Below are 23,586 nucleotides of genomic sequence, written 5' to 3'. Positions count from 1 at the left end.
TTTATATTTAGATAGACAATGTAGAATACCAATTCAGTGAAAATATATTCATGATCATAATCCACCACTATTACGAATTGTACAAAAATGCTCTACATTTTACTAGTAATCTCATAAAAACATAAAATGTACAAACTATAGGGGAGACATTCATTGGTCGAAAGACACTGCTTCAACAACATAGCTAGGTAGCTTTAATTTTATTTTGGAATTAGATTGTAATGAATACAGAAACAGGGGGAGATTTCCTATGATCAGAGAATCAACTGAGACACAAGGATAGAGCTTAACCTTCTCTGTAACCGTGCAAGCAAATATGGACTAAGATGTCTGTCTGTCTGTTAGATATTGTTTTGCCTGGAATGCACTTTTGTAGTCGCCCTAGTTGCTCTATTACATTTTTCTACAGCACAACCCATGCTTTGAGTCAGAGGAAGTTACACGAAGAGGACTGTGCTCCATTTTTACGTGGATGTTTTCTAACAGATAAGGACTGAACAGACAAAAAAATAAATCACACACTGGCGTGATTGCTAAAAAGGAGAATATTTTGATAAAGTTATTGCAGTGAAATGCCGGGAAAGCATACTCATTAATGCATTTTAATTTTGGAATATGTTTTTTTTTTAATTCGGTATTTACTTTTTCATCCTCTATTAAAGTCGCCATTATTTTGCTGAATCATCCTCTCAGTTGAACAGTTGCTTGGCGTTGTGCTGAGTCATACGAGTTTTGTCGTGTTTCAGCGGGATTGTGAATCCCAGAGTATGTCGCAGTGTGGCTATAGTGCAGGATAAAGTAAAACATTTCAAAACGCTGCATTTTAATATGGCCGATGACGGTGTTCACTGAACTTTAGATCTACTGTGTGCATTCAGGATATTTCTCACATTCCGATTCTCCAGTGGAGATCGAGGATAAAATAATCAAGTTCCCATGTGGCTTTTTAATCTGCTACTTTTATTTTAGTAGTGACTGAATTATCTTGATGCCGAGAACCCCTATGTCGCTTGTCGCATGTTTTGCTGAGTCACTCCATCTTTGCGATAACCTAGTCTGCCCTTTTAAGTTTTGGGTGGATTAAAAAAAAAACTCATTTGTCAACAAATCGAGCAGCTATTGACATGTTTCTTTACGCAAACGCTGGCGAAACCACAGAAAAAGACTTTCGCTTGTCCCCGCAGTAGAACCGTACAGTATGTTCTCCCTCCGTCTGTGCCCACTGTTTCTTCTGTGTTACAGATTCACCGGAGAGCTTAAAGAGTCTTTCAATATCACTCAATTCCATTCGTTCACTTTGTCTTCCAGGTTCACAAGATGAACAAATATCAGAATTATTTAAAAGATCGACTACGTACATTGAACACTATTGGGGGCAGAGAGTTTACTATATTCTCTTAATTTGGGATACTTTGAGTGCTTGAGAATGGATCACAACAACCAATAATTAAGAATAATCACTCTATTAATAAAATAACAGTTGCGCATTGTTTGGTGCAGTAGTCTACATCACACATAGATAATTCAGTGATGCTTTTTTCGTATGTAAGAGGTTTCGCATGAAGGAATATTTGAATCATTAGCGCTTCTACTTAAAAAGGAAAAGGATCACCAGCGACATTCCATCTAAACATCTCAGTGTTTTTAGATTTTCCTTACTGATGAGATTTTGATATTAATCTACTTAGTCTAGCCCTTTTAAATTAATTTGATTACCAATTTCGTGATCGGTTCTCACGCTGCTAGAGATTTCAAGCTATTATCATTTTAATGTAACTTAATAACTACAACGTTTGGCATATGACAATAACGTAAAACAACTAAATAATCAAATCATTAGTTCAATTAAAGCATCAGTTAAATAGCAGCGACTGATAAGGGCTTATGCAAAGCAAATAAACTCAGCTGGACTGGACACCGGCAGACGGCATGATCTAAGTACTGCAATGCCTGGGTTATAGTTTCCACTGCTTTGATATTGTCGATTTAAGCTCTGTGTAAAAATGAACAAAAGCAGCAAGAGAGCACAATGCAGGTGAACCCAACTCTTCAGATATCTCATTTGTCTTAAATCCTGTTATTACGCCATAATTGTTTGGCGACGCTTTAAATTAGTGCGTCAAACTCGGTTCCCGACATCGCAGTTACATAGTTGGCCAGATTATTGAACCGCATGATCGTATTACTCATACCTTGACTTTCAGATATTTCATAGATAACCATGCCTTTAATGAAGTTAATGCTTTGAGTAATGGACTGTAAAAGACCTTAAGACATACACTATATATATCTAAGAAAGCAGTTAGATTCTTTATCTGCTTAAGATGGTGCAAAACACAGAACTCACAAAATCCTTCAACAGTTAAGTTTGATATGCTTGAAAAAACTCAATTTAAATCAAGAACAAATTTAATGAAGATTTAATAAAAATTATTAATCCATTCCAAAAAAAGCTGATTGCTCATGATGATAAATTACTGATAAACTAAATAAGTAAACAATCAAAAATACAAACAATAAATATTTCTGGGGCCTAACTATGAGGATGTTATTTTCAATTGTCCATCAATTCCTGAGAGATCCTTTATATATATATTATTCCCATTATTCCTTTTATCACATCAGAGAGTATTTTTTTCCCCGTAAGAAATAAATGTAATGTTTTTAGGTTCAGCTAAAAAATAAATCTTGCTAGTTGTGGGTGTTCCAAAAATAAATATTTTTCTTATTCATATTTCCAAACTATGGGGTGTGAGGACTTCTGACCTACAGTAAAAAATCCAGGATTTTGCAATTTGACTTTGCTGAAGTACTACAGAACACAAACTTCTTCTTTTCTGGTTCATCCCTTCTTCCACGTGGAAATGAGTGATCTACCTTTAATCGCATTTACAACGGCCTCCTGTTTAGAAACAGTCCTTTGTTGCTTATGGTCCCTATAAGAAATTTAAGCAAGCCTTTGTGCAAGGATATTTGATTTTTTTTAGCAGTGGTCAGTCTAGATTTTTACTAAGAAGTCACAGCTAATGCTTTTTTCAAAGGACCTGTGAACAGAAGCACAAGGTGTGTGTAGAACAAAGAAAAAACTATCTAGTTCTTATTCACTTTCAGGCAGTATTCAAACTGTGAACCAAAAGATGATGAATTTGAAAAACAGATTTTCATGTCAAGGTATAGCAGATTTGGTGCCTGGTGTGAGACAAATCACATTTAAACAGCATTGAATGAAAATATGGAGATATTAAGTTGCAAAGAATTCACTTCTGCTTCTGGGAAAATTAACCATGATGTGAGCATGTGCTTGTTTAGGTCGGGGCACGTGCCCTGTGATGGACAGGCATCATTGTCCAGCGTGTGTCCTACCTTGTGCCCTCTGCTTGTCTGGATACCCCAAAACCCTGTATTGTACGAAGTGGATAGAAAAACGGATGTATGAATAATTTGCTTCAGCCTAAAAGTAAAACTACTTATCAGCCCTCAAGGAGATCTGACCCACAATTACACGACTTGACTTCTCTAGGAGGGCCAAATGCAAGTAAAAGCACTTCTACTGTGCCCGGGAAACTTCTGGACATAGGCTCCACCGGGCTTCAAACACAAACACAAGAAAAGCACTTAGCAGCCGAAGCCCTTTTCTTTAATGTGTGCCAAATTCATTCACTTTTTCACCTTGGTTAACTGGAAAGAAGGAAGAGCAGGTTTCCAGGAATTCATTGGGGATTCTCCAGGTTTATAAACGGGTTAAACTTGGATTGCCTTGTACTACACCTCAAAATGTCCCATTGCTGTGGGCTGGCCAGAGTCCTGGCTGCATTTGTTGACACTGTCATATTGGTCCGCGCTATCAGCGGGAATCGTCTCCTCAAACAACGTGGGCTCCAGTCAGTCTTGCCTGGCCCCGGGCGCCACTTGGGCGCCACAGCGCTTGGCTGCAGAACAGGGCAATGACCTTCGTTGAGTATGACGCCTTGGCACCTACCCAGAGAGCCCCACTGCACTGGTCAGGCAACTCCAAACTGTTCAGTTAAATAACTAGAAATTGTTTCACACCAAAATCATTTGTTTCACAAGGGAAACCTTTTGAACTTTTTAAGGATTCCTTTTATGTCAAGTCAATTACCGATGTGGGAATTATAATAGAACCTTGTTGCTTTTCACACATGCTGTAGCCTACACATTTCCAAACCATTTTCTACACTCACCAGTATGGAATCCAAACATTTGTGACTTAAAATGTGTTTTACGGCTATGGTCATTTGTCCATAACTCCCCAAAGCAAGATGGAGTGTCACTCTATTACCACAAGATTCAGTTATTTTAGTTGAGAAAAATATGAGCCCCAGCTCTCAATATCCATGTACTGGATTAAGTATTTGAAACTCTGGCAGTTCTTTGTTTTTTTCCAGCCAAGCACAATGTTTTCAACAAAGCATGTAACACGCTCACAGAAAGCTGTGCCAAACAGAAAGTTTTTATTCTCATAAGTTACAATAATGCCCATAGCAGTCAAAAAGCCTTGGATAAATAAATCTAACTCCCAGAGTGCAGGTTCAATATATGTTGATATCGTCCTTGAGTCCATCAGCTCAGCAGGAGCAATGTTCAGCAGGAGAACAGAACAGAAGATGTTCAGCAGTACAGAATGCTTTAACGACATAGAAGAGTTAGTTATAGTTTTCAAGAATCATGGCTCAGTTTGGCAAACTGATTTAAAGACGAAATTAGAATTAAAACTGTTTTTAGTCCCATAATTAAACTGAACATACTGAGCCCCTACAAGGTGAACAGTGACATTCTTCATTTAAATCTTGTTACTCATTATATTCTGGCTTCTCCCCAAAAGCCTTCCTCCATCACAGACACTATTTGCATTTTATTGACCATCTCATTATGAAGTCAGAGGACACTTTGATCAAGTCAAGGGTCAAGTCTAGCAAACGGGCACCTTAAGTAAGCAAAAGCTCATATGGACAAAACACCAAAGAGACTGTGTCACTCAAAGACCACAGATGCAGAAGCTTGGTCTGAGTTTACCTCAGTGGGCCATAACTATTTCTTGCTAAGGGGACACCTATCCTTCAGAATTTCTTCTCCGAGAAATTATTTGCCTCAAATACAAAACTCTTTGGCTGCTCCTCTTTCAAAGGATGCTCAAGATGGGTACAAGTCCTACAGCAGGGTCCTGTATGTTGTCAATTGACATTTTACGCCACTGGTTTAACTCAATGTTTTTGAGAACCACAGGATTGTCTCCTTCTGACAGTGTAGTCAAACGGTTGGATCAAATGGGTTTTGGCATTTCCAATGTACCGTACACAGGTTTAATTTTTTTAAGCCATAGCAGGATATTCTTCTTTGATCATGACACTCTGCATCTTTAAAGCAAAAAATGCAGACCACACACAGCTGCCCGGGCACGAGTGACTTATCAGTTCCAGGGGGACTCTGCTCATGCAGTGTAAGCTGGAATCTGATAGAGACACGTAATGATGTCATAGTGGTGGTAGGAAGGGGATCAAAGATCACTCACTTCAAACACAGGAGGGAGAACAGAGACGCCTGGCTGTGGCAGAGGCGGCACACTGACTGGCCAAGAGTGGGGAGGGGAAAAAGCACAGCAGACCGGGAGGCGACAGCCGAGGGAGAAGGAGTTCAAGGTAGGATGGTCGGGCCGGAGGACGAAGAAGAGAGCTGAGAACGAATGAAGATTGAAATAGGTTGAACTTTGTCAATGCTTAGAAATCTGGAGTGAAAAGACTGAAAATGTACTGAAACCCATAGTTCCAAAATCTATAGCCATCAACATTACATTGGCTCATTTTGGGGTTTAATCTGAACTCCGCACACTGAATCTCTACCACAACCAGAAGTATAAAAAAAAAAAAAATCAATCAAATGAACTTGGGCAAGAGCATTGAATAATTTTAGATTTAGCTGAATATCTTACTTCATTGAACAAATGCTGTTTGGTAAATTATACTTGCTTGACTATGATGTCTCTGCTAGGTTTAAGATATAAAAGGACGCGCATTTATCCAAGTAAACTGCAAGTAAGATGTTCTAGTGAAGAAACGCATTGAAGGTACAAGGTAGTAATAAATGTGTCAGCATTGCTATAACTGATGTAGATATGCTTCAAACTGAATGTAGTTAAAAACATGAATGGGAATTGAACAATAAAACAAACCACCATGTTTTACTACAATACAAACCCAGTAAAGTAACATTTTACAATAACTATGTTTTCCTTATGAGAGGGGCTTAAGGCAGGATAATTTTAACATTTTGAAAATATGGCTACAAGAGACTTAACCAGTGCATTCGTTTTAGAAAATACCTCAGATTTGTTAAACTATCCATATACTGCAGCAAAAAAGTGAGAAGAAAACCTTTAAGCTCCAGTTCCAAGCAGCTACTAAAACATTAAAGCTGAGTTGGAAAAAAAAATACTTTAAGCCTGAAATCTTTGGTTATGTTTTCCTTTTCCTTTGAAATCACACACAGGTAAATTTCATTTTCATTGGTGAAATGGTTTCTAAGGTTCCTGTAAACATTAGGCACTGTTCATAAATTCTAAAAAAGTAACATAAAAAGTATCCAACGGTTAGTGTTAGGTTTTTCTCATGACAGATGCAAATTATAATAGTAATTAACCAGATGGGGTTTTTATTAAGTCCCCAAATGCTTATATACCTGGGTCGGGGTTATAAAAATACTTTGTATCTGGGGTGAAGCATGTTGGTGTGACATGTCATCTGAAATTGAAGTGATCCTAAAGCCATGTCCTTATGTCCCCACGTTCCCAAGTATTTTGTCTTGGAATTCCCAGTGAAGAGCAAGGGTTAGCATCTACTGATCCCCTGACATCATTTCATATAAAATGAAAGGCTAAGACTCTGAGATCTCAAGTTTCAAATCTTAGGGTGGCATTTAATAAATTACATAACATGCCTGTTTTTAGACTTAAAAACCCTGGGCCTGGACAATTGCGAAACACTTGGTAAACTCAAACAGAATTGTGTGGACACCAGCTTTACGGACCCTACCCCAAAGACGGAGACAGTCTTATCTTGTTAGAAACAAAGTTCCTGACCCTTTAGATTGGTCTGTTAATGTAAGCCAAACCCCAAAGCAACATTCCTGGTCACCTGCTGCTTCAATCTGGGCACATAATAAACCTCTATTGCCATTATTACTATCCAACGCGAGTCCAAATGACAACTAATGGAAAAGACAGTTGAATGTTTTACTGCATCACATTCAGCAGAACATTACTAAACTAAAATAGTCCCCACACAGGGACACAACTGTACTGTACTGCTGTGTGATTAATATTCAATAACTTACCAGAAAAACAGCAGTTCTGTGAAATGGAAAATGAATACAACTCTCAGTTGGGAATTTTCAGGAGTTATCAGATGGCTGGCTTACTTTAGAAACAAATCAATACTTTGATTTGTAATTAATATTAACTAAATTTAACCTTACCTTGATTTTTTAATTAACTAAATTCAACCTTAATAATGAACATCTTTCATTATTTTTAATATTGTACCACTATTCGTTACCTATGAAAACGATCCGCCTGACATAAGCAGACTATTTTTTAAATTGATCAAAACCTAAACGTGGTAACATTCTAATAAATCGGTGATTGAAAGTGACCTACAGCACTCGGGGACCTAAACTGACACCAGCAATGAAATAAGTATCTCGTTATAAAGCATAAACAGAGTGATCAGTAGATTATATTTAACCTGTAAAGTAAAAAATATGTGTGTTTGAGACCACAAATTACTGGCTTCTTGGGGTAATAACATACAATATGACTTTCAACCACTTAAGTTTTAATGGCAAGGAATATAGTCTAAAATTCTCCCACCCAAAAAAGTAATGAAGGCTGCGCCACTCACCTTCTAGGAACAGAACTAGGAAAAAAAACAATTAGGATTAATAAAATCTACCTTTGTGGTCTAACGTCTTCCTTGCGAAACATCTTGTTGTAACACAGGGTACTACCTCAAAGCAAATCTGGAAAAAGAAGGCAACAGTTTTCCAATAGGACTCAGATCATTGTGCGACACTATTTTACTTCCAACAATGTTTGAAATGGGAAAAGCAAAAAAAAAAAGGGGGGGGGGTGGTCTTTTAACCAAATATATCTTATAAGCCATTTTTAAAGAAAAATAACAAGCATCACTCTCAAACAAAATTTAACTTACAGTTAGCCAGGTCCAGGACACACAAGATACAAAAAGAATAAATGTAAGAAACAATCCAATGGCATTCTAAAATCACCGCAAACTTCCATTAGTTCCAGTGAGCTTTGAAACCCGAGGGGGGGAAAAAAAACAAAAGGCACAAATAAGATCCCACAAGGAAATTTTGCAGTTATTTATTTTGCAATGTTATAAAAGACAACAATGTGATTGGCTCCTAGCTACCTAGAGACACACAGCCACTGGGTCTTGCCCATGGGTCTGGGGCCCTACCATTGGTAGTTATTTCTGTTTTGCTACTTCAGGAAAAAAAAGGAAGGTGTGACCCATTGGCTATTTCGTGTTGAGCAAGACTCTTAGCCTTTGCTATGAATTAATTCCATGCTTACACTACTGAAGGAAAAAAAAAAGTCTTAGGCTGTATCTTATCTCCCCATCTTTCCCTTCCCTCTCACCCACCCCATTCCCACCCAGGATAAAGAAAAAAACAATGTACAAAATAATTAATAACCAACAACCGACGTCTTTCCACCATTTTTCTTCTTGGTCATCCTACACAGTAAGAACAGTTCCAGCCATGGGCTCAGGAGAAAAGAAGGGTGAAAGGCTATTGGCTGTCCTCCTTACTTTCACACAAACGAAGCAGCGCGAGGTCCGCCTCCGCATCCGGGGCCTTGCTCGGCTTTATTTTGTCCTGTCTCAATGTGATCAGTCCTTTCCTTCTGTGGAGTTGCTACAGTTGCTGTATATTTACAAGAGCAGTTAGTGAAATCACCCCCCGCCGCCGAGAGGTGAACGCAGCAGCCAACACACTGCAATCTGTGACCAGGAGTAGTGCTGTTGCCTTGAAATCCAGATAGGTGGGGTTTCTCATCCACGTTTCTCTCGCCATCAAAAGCACGACCCACCTAAGTGCTTCAAACAGTTCCTGAACCAATAACTTAACACAGTGTCCACTGGGTGTGCCATTCATACCATCAATTATGAGTCAGATAAGGGGTATTCAGCATGGCATGGTGACCCTTCCAATCCACTCCGTTATACTAATCCTTACATTAAATACCAACTCAACAATTAAGCAGGGAGTATATTGGAAAGGACACAGAGTGAGCATGTCTTATTTTGACTGTCCCAGTTTTATCTAAAGAGTTTGACGGATTTACAAGTTTAGTCTCCGAACACAATCTACTTATTAATGTGAGGTTTCCTTATTCTTTCTTGACCCTAACAACGGTACCCCCGGGCATGGCATTCAAAAAATAAACCATTTTAACAAACAAAAAAATCTCAAGGCCATTATTTGCTGTACATTGCATTTGGACAGTTAATCACTGTTGGGAATCCATTCACCAGAGTTCAGGGAAACTTCACCATCAGGTCTGCTCTTTCTAAAGAACAGTTTGCTTTTGCATGGGGTGGGGGCACAGGCATTTTTACCATCCAAGGTTAAATTGTATAAATGTTTTTCCCAATCCCATTGAAGAGCCACTTCAATTGATTTTTTTTCTTAGCTCAAGCAATCAAGTGATCATTATTTTTACCATCTAGATCTCCATTACAATAAGAAAAATACCAAAGCACATTATACAATATGTACCAGAAATGGCTGCAGTTCTTGATATGAAGATATGAAGACGATCCATGTTGTATGTTCAATGAACAACAATACAAACTACAAACTAAATACGAATAGTGTGGCGATTCCTAGATTTGTTTCCTAAATCTGGATTAAGTTTGAAATATTAGTGGAGTAAGCAATTTAAACAAAGAACAACAGGACATCAACTTTCTTCTGTTCTCTGTGCAAAACTCCTAATCTCTCCAGCATCCTATCCTGTGGACAATTCCAATATTCCAAGATCCTGAAACGGAATAGCTTAATAGAGATTCTTAGATCATTAAGCTACAACCAACTGCATGAGAAACAGGGTCCTAATGGCCTCAGTTACTGTGGTACTTTTTCTCAAGATCTTAAAAGGGTAAAAGATATGGGCTGTTTAACTTAAGGAAGTTAAGTTAACAGTGGCTTTTTCAAATGTAATAATACATCTTTTTTTCCCCCCACTTTAACACAGTTATCAGAGCAAACATCATGATATTCACAACAAATCCAGCAATAAACTCACTTCAGGAAAAAGTTTTAGCAACTTCAGCTTATTACCCAACTAAGTTACACAAACTTGGAAATCTAAATGGCAGGCAAAGGTCTTATCACTGTCAAATAAGTCACTTTCAGTAATAACCAAAAAACAATACTATAAAATAAGATTAAACAATTATATGGGCGGGACTCTAAAATAACGTACATTAATCTTATAAGCATGTTCTATTCTTTTTTCTTATCTATCCCACCATATACAAATTAATCATTACAAAAAAGTTTTATATAAATATTAGATCACAGCTAGTATAAATATAATAACTGCAAGCTATTACTACATAGAACCATAAGTGCTTATAATAATCACAGTAAACATGTGCTTACATTTTTTTTAAAACTGAAATGCAAAAGTTTTTATTACGTTCTAGGTTGAGTTATGAATTTGATGTTCAGTAGAACAGCCACCTAGAACCTCCACAGGTCTTAGTTACTTTAACTACACATGAGTAAAGTTCAAATCAGGCTGCGCTTAGGTTCTGCATAATTTTCATCTGGGCTCCTGCCAATATGAAGGTCTTTAATAAAACACTGCTGGATTAAAAGTGCCTTGCAGATTTCCTGGCACAAGCTGTGACATGACAGAACACTTGCATAAGGTCAAAGTCACATAGACCACCTTGGCCACCTGCAAGAATTTATTCTAGCAGATATGAAGCAGCACAAATGGCAAAAAGCAAATCTATCCTAGAACTTACTGAAATGGAATTAACTCACTGAGCTTCAGAAAAAAACACTGCTAGCTTGAAATCTTTCTACAAAGTAAACGCAGCAGCCGAAATAGAATTCTTTGACATTTTAAGGTCATTGTATAAAAGTTTAGCTGCACAGAATTCTACCACATTAGAGTGGAAATGCAAATGGTTCTGAAGACAATGTAACAAATTATACTTTACCCTGAAAAAAATAGAAAAGATCTTACACTCCAAAACAGAGTCATTTTAAAGCTGACCTGACTAACCACTTTCCAACTACAAGGACATTCATACTGTGTTGAATGCAATAGTGAAAACAAACTAAAAATCTTATTCAGTTAGCGATTTACATCTTTCAAAAGAGATATTCAGATTAGGAATCAGGATTCAATAGTGAAGGTATGACACCTTATGTGTGCTTTATCTTCACTTGATGTCAAATTATTAAACATATTTCCTCATGGAATTGGAAGACAGTTGAAGACTGTCCTTTGAAAAGGCTCATTATGAAAAACCTTAACATTACCTGGTTCCTGCAGCTGCCCCTCAAATCAAGCAAAAGCTGCATCAGACTTATTAGATTTAACCACCAGTTCTTGCTTTTCATCACAAATCAGCTTAGTTTTAGAACATTTTTGTGTCTGCTGTGGAAGATTAAAACACCAGGTTTCATACAATAAGATCCAAGCTTTTAAATGTTTGCAATTCAAGTTTCAACAGAAACAGTCAATACATGTAACATAACAATGAACTGTCCTTGATAGTACTGTATAAAAATGGAAGATTATGCTACTGCTTCATCATCTTCCTTATGATGAAACATCAGATTTGAAAAAAATCTAAGAACGCTTCCAGTACATTTTTAATTCGACCAGTGCTTTTCTAAGGCAATGGAGTTTAATAATAAGCAATACAAATCTCAAATCCTGTATAAATCTTGTATATAGGTTTGTGCTTTCTCCACACCCAGCTTCTTTTTCATATTTGTGAAAAAGCAGCAGGAGAAACTCAAAGCGTAAGACCCTTCCAGCTACCTGAAAACCTGAGGGCCCATGTTTTCTGGTGAACACATTCATGATCGTCTCCTGAACTGGACTTCCTTACTACCCACAGATTCTCAGATATCTCAGACATAAGGTCTTTGCTGAATATGGGGCATGTACACCCCACAAAGAAATCCCTAATGTTTTCTGAAAATCACAAAAAAAAATGGGTAGGTAGGAATGACGTACATGGGCTCTTAATGATCAAGAAATTTTAAAAGGGGCACCTTGTGTAACACAGATCTGTGTTGTATGTTAACACAAAGGGTTTCTGGCCTTTACAACAAGACACAACAACAAATAAAGGAATATAACTTAGACCAAAAAATGGGCTGGTATAACACATTCCCCACTTTCACTTTTGTTCCACGCTTATTTACTATTGTCAATATTACAGACAAATCTCTCCCCGAAAACCCCAATCCTTAAGTGATTGGGCACAGTGAACCAGTTTTTTTGTAGACATACTAGCAGAGAACATATACAACCCATGGGGTACTGCTGTCATATGTTTTTCCCCTGAAACAAATAATTTAAGATAAAAATTAAAATCAAACAACGTTAAAAACAAGTTCTAACAGTAACAATACTAAAAGAAAACAGGAGGCCAGGCAAAAATGTAGACACAGCATTGGCAAATGCAGACCGTGAGGGGGAAGATAATGAAATAAATAAAAATAAACCTAAATGCACTATTTCTTGGCCAACAGCACCACCCAATGTACAAAAAAGATTACTACAGTACTTCATCTTGCTTGTTTGCATTTCCTCTAGGTTCTTTTTTTTTTTTTAATAAAATGATGAGGTTCCCGGTGCAGGGAGATGCAACTGGCTGCTGGCTCTCTTCCTGGAAAGAAAAGGTCACGTGGGGCCACATGTGCAGTCATGGTTCTTCCTCTGCTGCTCTTGTTGGGCACTCCTGGTTACTGCCCTGACGCCTCCCCCACCACCTCGATACCGTGTTGCTGCAGCTGGGCGCGAAGCAGCGCGTTCTCGTTCTTCAGCTCTTCGATCTGAAAATCAGACGAGTTCCACAGGGTTAGCTCCACTGACAGGGGAGTAAATACAAGTATTTCGATTTGATGTATTATTTTCTCACAAAAACAAGTGATATCAATGAAACTAGATAATGAAAAACCATATGAAAACTAAGTTTAAAATCTGCAGTCAACAGATTCAACAGATTCAACAGATTCAACAGATTCAACAAGACCAGTCTGTGGTATTTATATTATACTGATATATTTGACAGACCTATAATAATAATAATAATTGCTTACACTTATATAGCGCTTTTCTGGACACTCCACTCAAAGCGCTTTACAGGTAATGGGGTCTCCCCTCCACCACCACCAATGTGCAGCATCCACCTGGATGATGCGACGGCAGCCATAGTGCGCCAGAACGCTCACCACACATCAGCTATTAGTGGGGAGGAGAGCAGAGAGTAATGAAGCCAATTCATAGATGGGGATTATTAGGAGGCCATGATTGGTTAAGGCCAATGGGAAATTTGGCCAGGACGCCGGGGTTACACCCCTACTCTTTTCGAGAAATGCCCTGGGATGTTTAACGACCACAGAGAGTCAGGACCTCGGTTTTACGTCTCATCCGAAGGACGGCACCTGTTTACAGTATAGTGTCCCCATCACTATACTGGGGCATTAGGACCCACGTGGACCACAGGGTGAGCGCCCCCTGCTGGCCCCACTAACACCTCTTCCAGCAGCAACCTTAGTTTTTCCCAGGAGGTCTCCCATCCAGGTACTGACCAGGCTCACACCTGCTTAGCTTCAGTGGGTTGCCAGTTGTGAGTTGCAGGGTGATATGGCTGCTGCTATAAACTGTTTATGCACTTCATTGCAGAACACACAGTGCAGTTACAGGACAGAAGGAGGAAATAAGAACACCGGGGCTTCTAAATTTAACACTTAAAAGCCAGCTTCTAAAGAAGAACACTGCACTTGGATCGCTTGTATAAAAAATATGGCTAACAAAAAAAACAGCAAGGTCCAAAAATGTAAAAAAGAAAAATACATTTTAAGATATGTACAACTATACAGCAAAAATGCCCCAATCTACAATCTGCTTTGTCAACAGAGCAGAAGGGAGGTTTAGGGGAAGGATCTGTTAAGACTGGACACCTAGGTCACTTGTCCTCAGACTTGGCCCTATACGAATTTTCAATCTAGATGACCTCTCATTTACTGAGGCTTATTAATCCCTCAACTGAACTGCATGTTTAAGCATCTGCTGACTATTTTCTGCATTCAACTTCTCAAAAAACACCTAGCTGTAGTTGTACTGCTGCCAAGTAATTTGGCAAACAAATATGTTTAGCTTGTCAACTCATTTAACTATTTTTGCCCTACAGATCACAGAGCATCACTTAAAAGGCAAGGAATTATTGATGTACAGACGCAGGAGAGAACAACATCAAACACTCCCAGAAAAAGGATTCTGTGCTCTACAGGACCCCAAATTAATTACTTTCAAGATACCTAAACCAGGGGAGTTCTAATAGAATGGAGAGAAAAGTTTAATCAAACAAGTACTTTCATGGTTCTAAGAAATCCAGAGCTTAAATGGAAATAAAATGGGACGACTGACTTATTCCAGGACCAGGGCTGACTTCTGCTGAGACTTAGTAGTTGTGGTGGTGGTGCAACACTCTTTTGTTTCAATGAGAGACAGTGACTTAACAATGGCAAAAGAGGGAGAACCATAGCTGGGTGAAAACCAGAAAGAGCAGGTTAAGCTGCACATTTCCCACACAGAAAGCGACACCTTACCTGCTGTCGTAGTAGCTCGTTGTCCACCTGCACTCTCTCCACCTCCTTGAAGCTCTCCTGCAGACGTTGGTTGTTCTGTCGCAGTTCACGAATGTAGTCACAGGCCTTTGACAGGATCCCACCTTTACTCTGAAGCAAAAAGAATATGGTGGAAAAACAAAGCCATTTGGCCCAGTCCTACATGTTAGCTCAGTAACAGATAATGGATTCCCAGAACTTCATCTATTTTTTATCCTGAAGCTGTCATATTGTCAGGAATTTGAATACTTTAGACATGTCCACTCATTCTGCTTATTTACACTTCATTGAATGAGTGTTCCTGAAGGTTATGAAGCCCGTTAATGCTAAATCTGGAATAGGACTATTTGTCACTATTTGAAAGAATAGCCTTGCTCTTGATATAGGGTACTTAAGAACATGTCTGCATGTTACCTACCCTATGGAAATAACCATATAATGGAACGTGTGAAGCAGTGATCCAATAGTGGATCCAATATTTGGACCCACTTAGTAATGGTATAATGGGAAACATCAAAACAATGGGACAACAGAATGCACTAACATTACTGCTTCCATTAAATTGCAAATACTAAAAATGCACACGCCCTCTGGTGGACACTGGTGACGTTAGCATCCTCTGGTGTCAACTGCCTGTGTCTGAAAACCTGTTTGCCCATGTCGCTGTTTACAGATTACCCCAACCTTGCACAAACATAAAACGTAAGTGCTGGAAACAACAATAACAACAACAACGCTAGATAAGAAACTACAATGAGGTTCACATCCTGACAAAATTCAGGAATTCCATCTCTGTCCATTTAATTAATAACAGCACCTCATGCAGTGAAGCAGTAGGCCTGAGGAAATGTCAGTTTGATGAAACAGGAGCTCACTTAAAGAAAAAAAACCCAATTAGAAACAACCGTCATCTGGTCTGTCAGAAAGACATCTTTTCATTTCCATGACCTGAAATTGACTGTCATGACTATGGCACGTTAATCTCAAGAGGTGAGGTAATACATTTTAAGTTGTAAGATGCCATTTTGTTAGAATTTTCAATTTGTTTAGTAGGGTTGTCAGTTTACCATTTCAATTAATTGTACCATGCCTTACTACATTGTTACACTCTTCATTTTTTTTGTACTTGTCTCTGTGCCATTTCCAGTGCAAGGTTCCTAATATTTGAACCAGTGATTGTTATACACTACAATAATTAGACTTGAAGAAGGTCCTTTAAAGAAGAACTTTAATTTTTACAGAAGGAACTTTCGCTGTGTTGCCGAGTGCATAAAAAAAAACACATCCTTCAATCATACACACAAAAAATAAAGATTTAGCTCAATTCAATTATACTGAATTGAAGTTACCTTGCATAAAGAAAATAAACAAAATATTTATATATAACAAGTATCACAAGTTCACCTTTTGGACGTTTGGGGGAAAAAGGTTTGCTAGAATGCACCTCACTCCAAATATTTTGCCGTCACGTCTCCTTTCTATCCTTACTTTCTCTCTGCTGTGTATTGCAGGAGGCGTTTTTGTCGTCTCACACATGGCGTCTTGCCCTTTCCTGTGCATCACATCCTACAGACTAATTCTGGCAACATGGTGCAGTATATGCACAGGTCTACACAGTTTACCTGCCTGGAAAATATATTCTATGAGTACAAATACCTTGCTGGCATATCTGGATCATTATAAAATGTGCAAAATGTTTTAGTAGATATTGGTTATTTTCCCCACACTTATAAATGACAGAAGGAATAAGAGAGAAAATAAGGAAAAGGTCTGTGCTTGTGAAAATAGATTATAATTGGAAAAAGTCTTACAGCTCCTGTCTTGCTGTTGTCCGTGTTGCAGTCTGGAATGATCTTGGACAACGTCACGATCCAGTTGTTAATCTTGTCTCTTCGCCGCCTCTCCACTGTAGGGAGAAACAGGACCCGGACAGAATCAGCAAGAGGGTCTAATCCAACCCATCTCCCGTCAACAACCAGCATGGAGCTTTGAGCGCAGCGTTCCCTCACTGGACACGATGGAAGCCTTTGTAAAACTATAGGCAAATCATTAAGATTCTGCTAAATGTCACCACTGAAAATGAAGATGGCGAAAGTTCTGAAGGTAATGATGAACTTGGTGTGGACCAACTGAAGAAGTCCACTATCTGGAACTTGCTTATGTGCTTTATTCACCAATCCAAAGAGAAGTTTGTCCAAAGGACAAATTCTCCTTACCTGTGGCACCAACTGAATATGTTGATATCGTTCACACACTACTCAAGTATCAAGTGACTGATAAATTCCTTTGAACTGTACATCCTTGAAACTTGATCTCGAATAAAACCCAAATTGTGAAGTTAAAACGAGAGACGGCTGAAGGTCCCTAGTCCAACAAACATACAGTTGAGATACAGTGACAGTAACAAAGATACAGTATTGAGCACAGTGGGAAAAGACAATCTACTAACAATTTTCCAGCAGAGAAACGTAAAGTGTGTACAAATTAGAACAATTAGCATGTTGCTGTAGTTCTTTGACAAAGGGAATGAAAGACTGTTTAATATGAGTACTGAAGGGACACTTAATAACCACACTCTCTGACCAGCTCTTTATCTTTTCTATATAGTGGCCTTTATAACTCTGTCCTTTGACAGTGATTCAAAGACTACTATACTAGAAAAACACCAAAAGCCAAAATCATCATTACAGCTGGTTCACACATCCCCCCCAATACTCAAGCGACTAATCTCTTCCATCCATCCATCTCCTAACCTCAATACAAGGTCTCGGGGAGCCAGAGCCAGACTCGGCAAGCAACGGGCGCAAGGCAGGATACACCCTGGATGGGACGCCAGTCCATCGCAAGGCAAGCAGACACAAACATGCACTCACACCCAGAAGCCCAATAACCCAACAGGATGTCTTTGGACTGTAGGAGGAAATCCACACGACCACAGAGAGCTCCATGCAGGACCCAAGCACTGCGAGGCAACAATGCTATCCACTACATCCACAGTGCTGCGTTAGTATACAGTTTCCATGAAAAAATAAAACCACAAAAGCTTCAGGGCAGGAGACGGTTCACACGCAGTCACCTCCGCCGCAGTGAAGGCATGCCTTACCTTCATTGTGCTGCGCTCGCCTCCTCTCGTCTCTCGGCGTTCTCGGCCCATCCATCTTCCTGCATTGAGAAAAACAATCTTGAGCTGGAGACTCACTTGGATACGTGTACAGATACAGATGACCTTTTTTTAAGGGCTGTTTCACAGTCATCATGTGAACAAAGCACAGTGATCTGAAACAACTCACGAATGGACACGCATGCTACTTTAAACGGACCTTCAAGTAATCCACCCTTTGAACTTGTATTAAAGTGACAAAAGTCAATTGACATGAAAGAAACCAGCAACAAAACCATCACACCACCATTTTGTATATTTAATAATAATTTAATTATTCCTTACACTTATATAGCACTTTCCTGGACACTCCCCTTAAAGAGCCTGACACACTTCCCTCCACCACCATCAATGTGCAGCCCCATCTGGATGATGCAATGGCAGCCATAGTGTGCCAGAACGCTCACCACACACACCAGCTATCAGTGGGGAGAACAACGTGATGAAGCCAATTCATAGATGGGGATTATTAGGAGGCCATAATTAGTAAAGGCCAGAGGGAAATTTGGCCAGGACACTAGGTTTAATACTACTTACGTTTTTAAGAAACATCCTTGGTTTTTAATGACTATGAAGAGTTGGGACCTGTTTTATGTCTCATCTTAAGAAGGGCACCTACTGTAGATGTTTAATAACATGTTTTATCTCCTGCCCTTTTATCTCCCTACCACCTACTGATAAGTAGAAAAAATTATTTTGTTATTAAAATTTAGAATCACCGGTTCTTATTTTTACTATATACCCTCACATTTTGGGATTTGTAACTTTACATCTTGGCTCACATCCCGATGATCCCTGGACCTACACTGTGAGAATGAGGAAGTGCCGAGAAGATCCTACAACACACCCTTTCAATCTTTCATCATATGGCGGGCTCTGCAGCACTGTATAACAAGTTCAGATTGTGGGAGGAAAGAGTTTCTCGTGGAGATCGCTGTAAGCATGGATACATGGAGGGAGCATAGTTTCACTGGAAGCTAAAACAGCCTCAACTAACTAATCCCTAATCCTTAACATGCCACCATTGAGGTAACAGCACCTCCAGCTGGAGTACCTGCAGATGCCTCCAGTTGGAGAACCCTGGTTCTACAATCACAGAGTGAAATAACTCAATCTAGAAAGAGTGAGGTTTGGATCAAAGCAAGTGTGCTCCACCCGTTTCTTTAACCAAATAGGGAATTATAAAAATCTGTGAACATGAGAAACAGTTCATCTGTATTCATGTGAGGGTAAGGAAAAGGCTGATCAGGGTTGTAGTTTATGAGCATTTGAGAAGACGTTATCCAGATTAACTTCTGTTTTCACATAAATGTGTAAGCCAGACTGAAACTAAAGCTAAAGTTTTTAACAGGTTATTTTCCATGTCAAGTGATATCTGAGGGTTTTAATACGTGTTTGAAGGGAGGAAAATTTGGAAGTTTAACGCAGCATAAGCTTCCCAGCACGAGCTGTCACTGGCAGTGCACACTGAAAACACCTTGCTATCTTATCAAAAAGACATGAAAACCACAGGTTATATAAAAAAGCACTCCGCTTTGTAAAGAATGAGGGTAAGCAGCCCGACATGGCTCTGCCTTTAAGCGGGTGATCGTCAATGACATTCCAAAACAGAACTCGGCAAAAAATAATGTGCAGATACCAAGTACAAAGCAAAAAAGCAAAATCCACATTTACACGTAGAAAAACTAGTCCAACTTATGGCTTCAGGATTTTGTGTTAAATAGTTATGGGCACCTGAAATTGGGTTGAATACCAAGTATGTTCTTATATGATAAAATGAATTAATGGAATGATGTAAATCAAAAATATTTCATTAAGCAGACCCAATACTTTTGGACATAATGGTATATCTCTATGCACTTGTATATTTTGTTATTCACTTTATGAAGGATCATGGTGTTTCCTTCTGAAAACTCAAAACCAGCAGGACTCATTGAAAACCAGATGCTGCAAGCTGAAAAAGACTGTCTCCTTAGTTACTTGGCTTCTCAAAAATAAGAGAAAACATCAAAACAATATTTGTGGTCCCCATGAGATCTAAACTAAAAAAAAAAAGTTTATGAACGTTTGCCATAGGCAGAATTTTATAACACCCCCTTCCCTTAGAACAGTTAACAGACAATATCCACCATACAAACTCCATGGTTGGACACAGATACTACACTTAGCCATGTTGGCAGTTTTCCTCATTTTCCAAAGGAAGCAGAACAATCAAATTAAAGCCAAGTATTTAGAGTTCTATAAAGCAATGATTTCCAATGGTGGGTCCCAGCAAAACTCCTACTCAGCTATGAAATACAGCCATGAACAATGCTGACATTTTCTGAAACGCATTTAAAAACAGTTTACCCTTTACTTTTAATGTACCCTTAAGATTAATATTACTTGGACAGCAATACAATAAAGCTTCATTTGGCATGATTTTAGTTTTAAAAAGCCGACATCATTATGCACTAAAGTGTGTAAGTGAAGCGTGAGCTCTACTTTAGTGGGAGGCTTATAAAAGACATACAAGTATTTTGATTTGATGTATTATTTTCTCACAAAAACAAGTGATATCAATGAAACTAGATAATGAAAAACCATATGAAAACTAAGTTTAAAATCTGCAGATTCAACAAGACCAGTCTGTGGTATTTATATTATACTGATATATTTGACAGACCTATAAACTGTTTATGCACTACATTGCAGAACACACAGTGCAGTTACAGGACAGAAGGAGGAAATAAGAACACCGGGGCTTCTAAATTTAACACTTAAAAGCCAGCTTCTAAAGAAGAACACTGCACTTGGATCTCTTGTATAAAAAATATGGCTAACAAAAAAAAAACAGCAAGGTCCAAAAATGTAAAAAAGAAAACTACATTTTTAGGTATGTACAACTATACAGCAAAAATGCCCCAATCTACAGCAGTTACAAGGAAACATTTGCATTAGAATATTTAAAACATTTGAGGGCCTCCACCTGGCTTTTCAGAAATAGGCAAGATATATCAAGGTCTTTATAAGAAGACTTTTTCGCCTTTAAAGAAAAAACATGTCACAAAAACCTTCAAGTTCGTGAATCCAACATTATGTTTTGTCCAGAAAAACAAACTGCAGTTGTTCACAAAGTCCTTGATATATCCATCCCAATGCAGTTTAATCAAAGGGTGAAACTGGGCTACTACAACATTACTTCAAGTGACCGGGGACACTGAATTCTCCACTCATTTCTAGAAACACATAGTTGGGTTTTTGTATGGATTTGAAAGTTTTTCTCACCAGGATAAATTGTCATGATGCAGCATCTCGTTTTCAGCAGTGTCTCTGGGGATGGCAGGTAAACATTACAGATTCCAAAGCAATTGTTAAACAGGAAATATCACCGTTGAGGCCTAGACAATCAGAAATCCCTGTGTGCCAGAACAGTGCCAAATACCTGAAGGGCTACCATTCGCAAAGCCTTTGCCTCTGCATCAAGAAGATCCTTCTTTACTTGCAAGTGAAGTCAACAAAGGAGAAGCCTCCTTCAATATCATTCTAGACAACTTTAGAACTATTATTTGCGAGTTAAGCTATAGACATCATAAAGCAGGTGACTTATTAAACAGCGAATACAGAGGTTCTGACAGAGTTCCCACAAAGCTTCAGATTTCTTCCCCCACAGTTCAAATCCTTGAAAGATTTTAAACCTTTGAAGTCGCCCATGTTTGTTATCAAGGGCTGTGAGCTTGTTGCTCACTGCTCCAGGAGAAACTTTAATTTAAATGCTTGCAGCCCATCATATGCTTGAAGAAAATCAAACTGACTTCACTCAGATGTAATAACCAAACATTTTAAGATGCTTAAATCATTCAATGCTACTATAGGTAGGGAGAAATTCAGGTATTTGGGATGTCCTTCTTTGGCTGTTCACATTAGTATGTGATTGGAAGAGCGCTCTTGACAAACTGCCCAGTTCTCTAAATTATTGCCTTGTTACCAAAAGATTCTGGATTTCAACCAAATGACCACAGTATCTTCCCTTGGATCAAAACCTGTGAAATATATGCAAGGATAAAATGAAATAGCATCTGCATTTCTATGCATACATAGTATATACTTCCTTTTGGAAACAAGACATCGAAAATAGAGTAAAGAATTAGTGTTACAATTTATAGAACAATACAGGATCTTGTGTTTAGTAAAGCACTTTTGAGACTTCTGAAACCAAAGCACAATGTTACAATTTGGAGAAATTTCACTTGAGTACCAACTTTACAGATTTATAGGATTTCAGTTTGGCTGCTTCAAAAAGGAATGGGAGGCAAAGATACACATTTTACTTTTTAAAAACATACTTTTTGATAAAGCTCCGCTATGTCTACATGGCACATAAACTGAGAATCACATCTACGATGTATTCTTAATTGAAACTGGAACATTTAATGTAAGAATGAGGCTGAAAATACACTAAGGGATCAATATAATGATAAGAATGATGAAAGAAACAATCCTCCTGCTCTAGAGATCTAGCATAGGGTTACACTACTCCCTCATGCTACAGTAATGTGTATGAATCTTCAGAGGATAGTGCAAGCTGGAAACAGTACTCAATTCCTGTATACCAATTCCTTCAGTTTAACATGTGTGAGGTTGTGCTTCTTCAGAGCCCTTTCCCAAAAACACTTTCAATACTTTAAAATGTGTATTTTGGGAAAAACAACGTTCACATTTTGAAGCACCCAGATGACATTTGGAAGAGTGAGTACAGGGGTTCCTAAATCTACAGCATTCTGCATCTCCAGGTGTTGCTACAACTGCTTAAACGTTCATATCCTTGCTCAAAACGTTATACATTTCTAAAAAAGCCTTTTCAAATTTCCAGACGTTAACTTGCACAGACCTGCAGACTATCAGATGGCAGGCACAGCTGCTAAGGAAAATCCTTTCTTCAGACCCTGATGTGTTGGCAGCACTTGCAGTTGTTGTGGTTCAAGACAGCTGTAACCATCTACGTGTGCAGCTACATATGATGTTAGACAGGCAGTCAACAGGCAAAATATACAAGATGGTAGCTTGTGAGGGATCTCAACTGATTTGTAAAGCCCATCAAACAGCTTCTCAGGAAGTGAGCAGTGAGGAAAAACATGAAAGTCTTCCTACTTAAGCAGTTGCAGCAACACACTTACAGGGATTTATAGGGAAACCCTACTTTGGCCTTTAAAGAGGCCTTGAAAACGGACTTACGTTGAGTATGGATGCGTCCTGGGGGCGATGGTTCTGGGAGTGCCAGATTGAAGGACATCTGGAGGAGTCATCATGACATAGAACTGACCTGAGAACAGATGGAAAGAGGAGAAACCCTTGAGGTTCTACAACTCCTAGAGGAAGAAAAGAAAATCCAAAACAGAACTTCCAGAACATTAGGTTCTACAGCAATGAATCCAGAAAGGATAGTTTTGTTTTTAATTGCATATTGCTTAGAATAGGCTAAAGCAGCACAGTCATTATCTAGGCTAGAACTGGCAACATCT

General features: G+C 38.7%; 1 protein-coding gene across 2 annotated transcripts in view; it reads right to left on the bottom strand.

Moving 5' to 3' along the window:
• Positions 1 to 8,379: 8,379 nt before the first annotated feature.
• The window catches only part of LOC148640193 (upstream stimulatory factor 2-like), a 28,816-nt gene continuing 13,609 nt past the window's right edge, over positions 8,380 to 23,586 (bottom strand). Inside the window, exons 6-11 of one of the 2 annotated variants that reach the window (XM_088621099.1) lie at positions 23,300 to 23,387; positions 21,353 to 21,397; positions 18,029 to 18,087; positions 16,737 to 16,831; positions 14,908 to 15,036; positions 8,380 to 13,128 (exon numbers count right to left, since the gene is read on the bottom strand). In XM_088621099.1, the coding sequence (XP_088477225.1) occupies positions 13,039 to 13,128; positions 14,908 to 15,036; positions 16,737 to 16,831; positions 18,029 to 18,087; positions 21,353 to 21,397; positions 23,300 to 23,387 (506 nt within the window). In that variant the 3' untranslated portion in view covers positions 8,380 to 13,038. The remainder of the gene's footprint in view (positions 13,129 to 14,907; positions 15,037 to 16,736; positions 16,832 to 18,028; positions 18,088 to 21,352; positions 21,398 to 23,299; positions 23,388 to 23,586) is intronic. The other variant, XM_088621100.1, reaches the window with a different exon arrangement.

Source organism: Lepisosteus platostomus, chromosome 26 (genome assembly GCF_059453375.1).
Source record: "Lepisosteus platostomus isolate fLepPlt1 chromosome 26, fLepPlt1.hap1, whole genome shotgun sequence".
In the NCBI taxonomy this organism is placed as follows: domain Eukaryota; kingdom Metazoa; phylum Chordata; class Actinopteri; order Semionotiformes; family Lepisosteidae; genus Lepisosteus; species Lepisosteus platostomus.
Note: the sequence above shows the minus strand (reverse complement) of the source record. Positions and strands in the feature narration are given on the sequence as shown.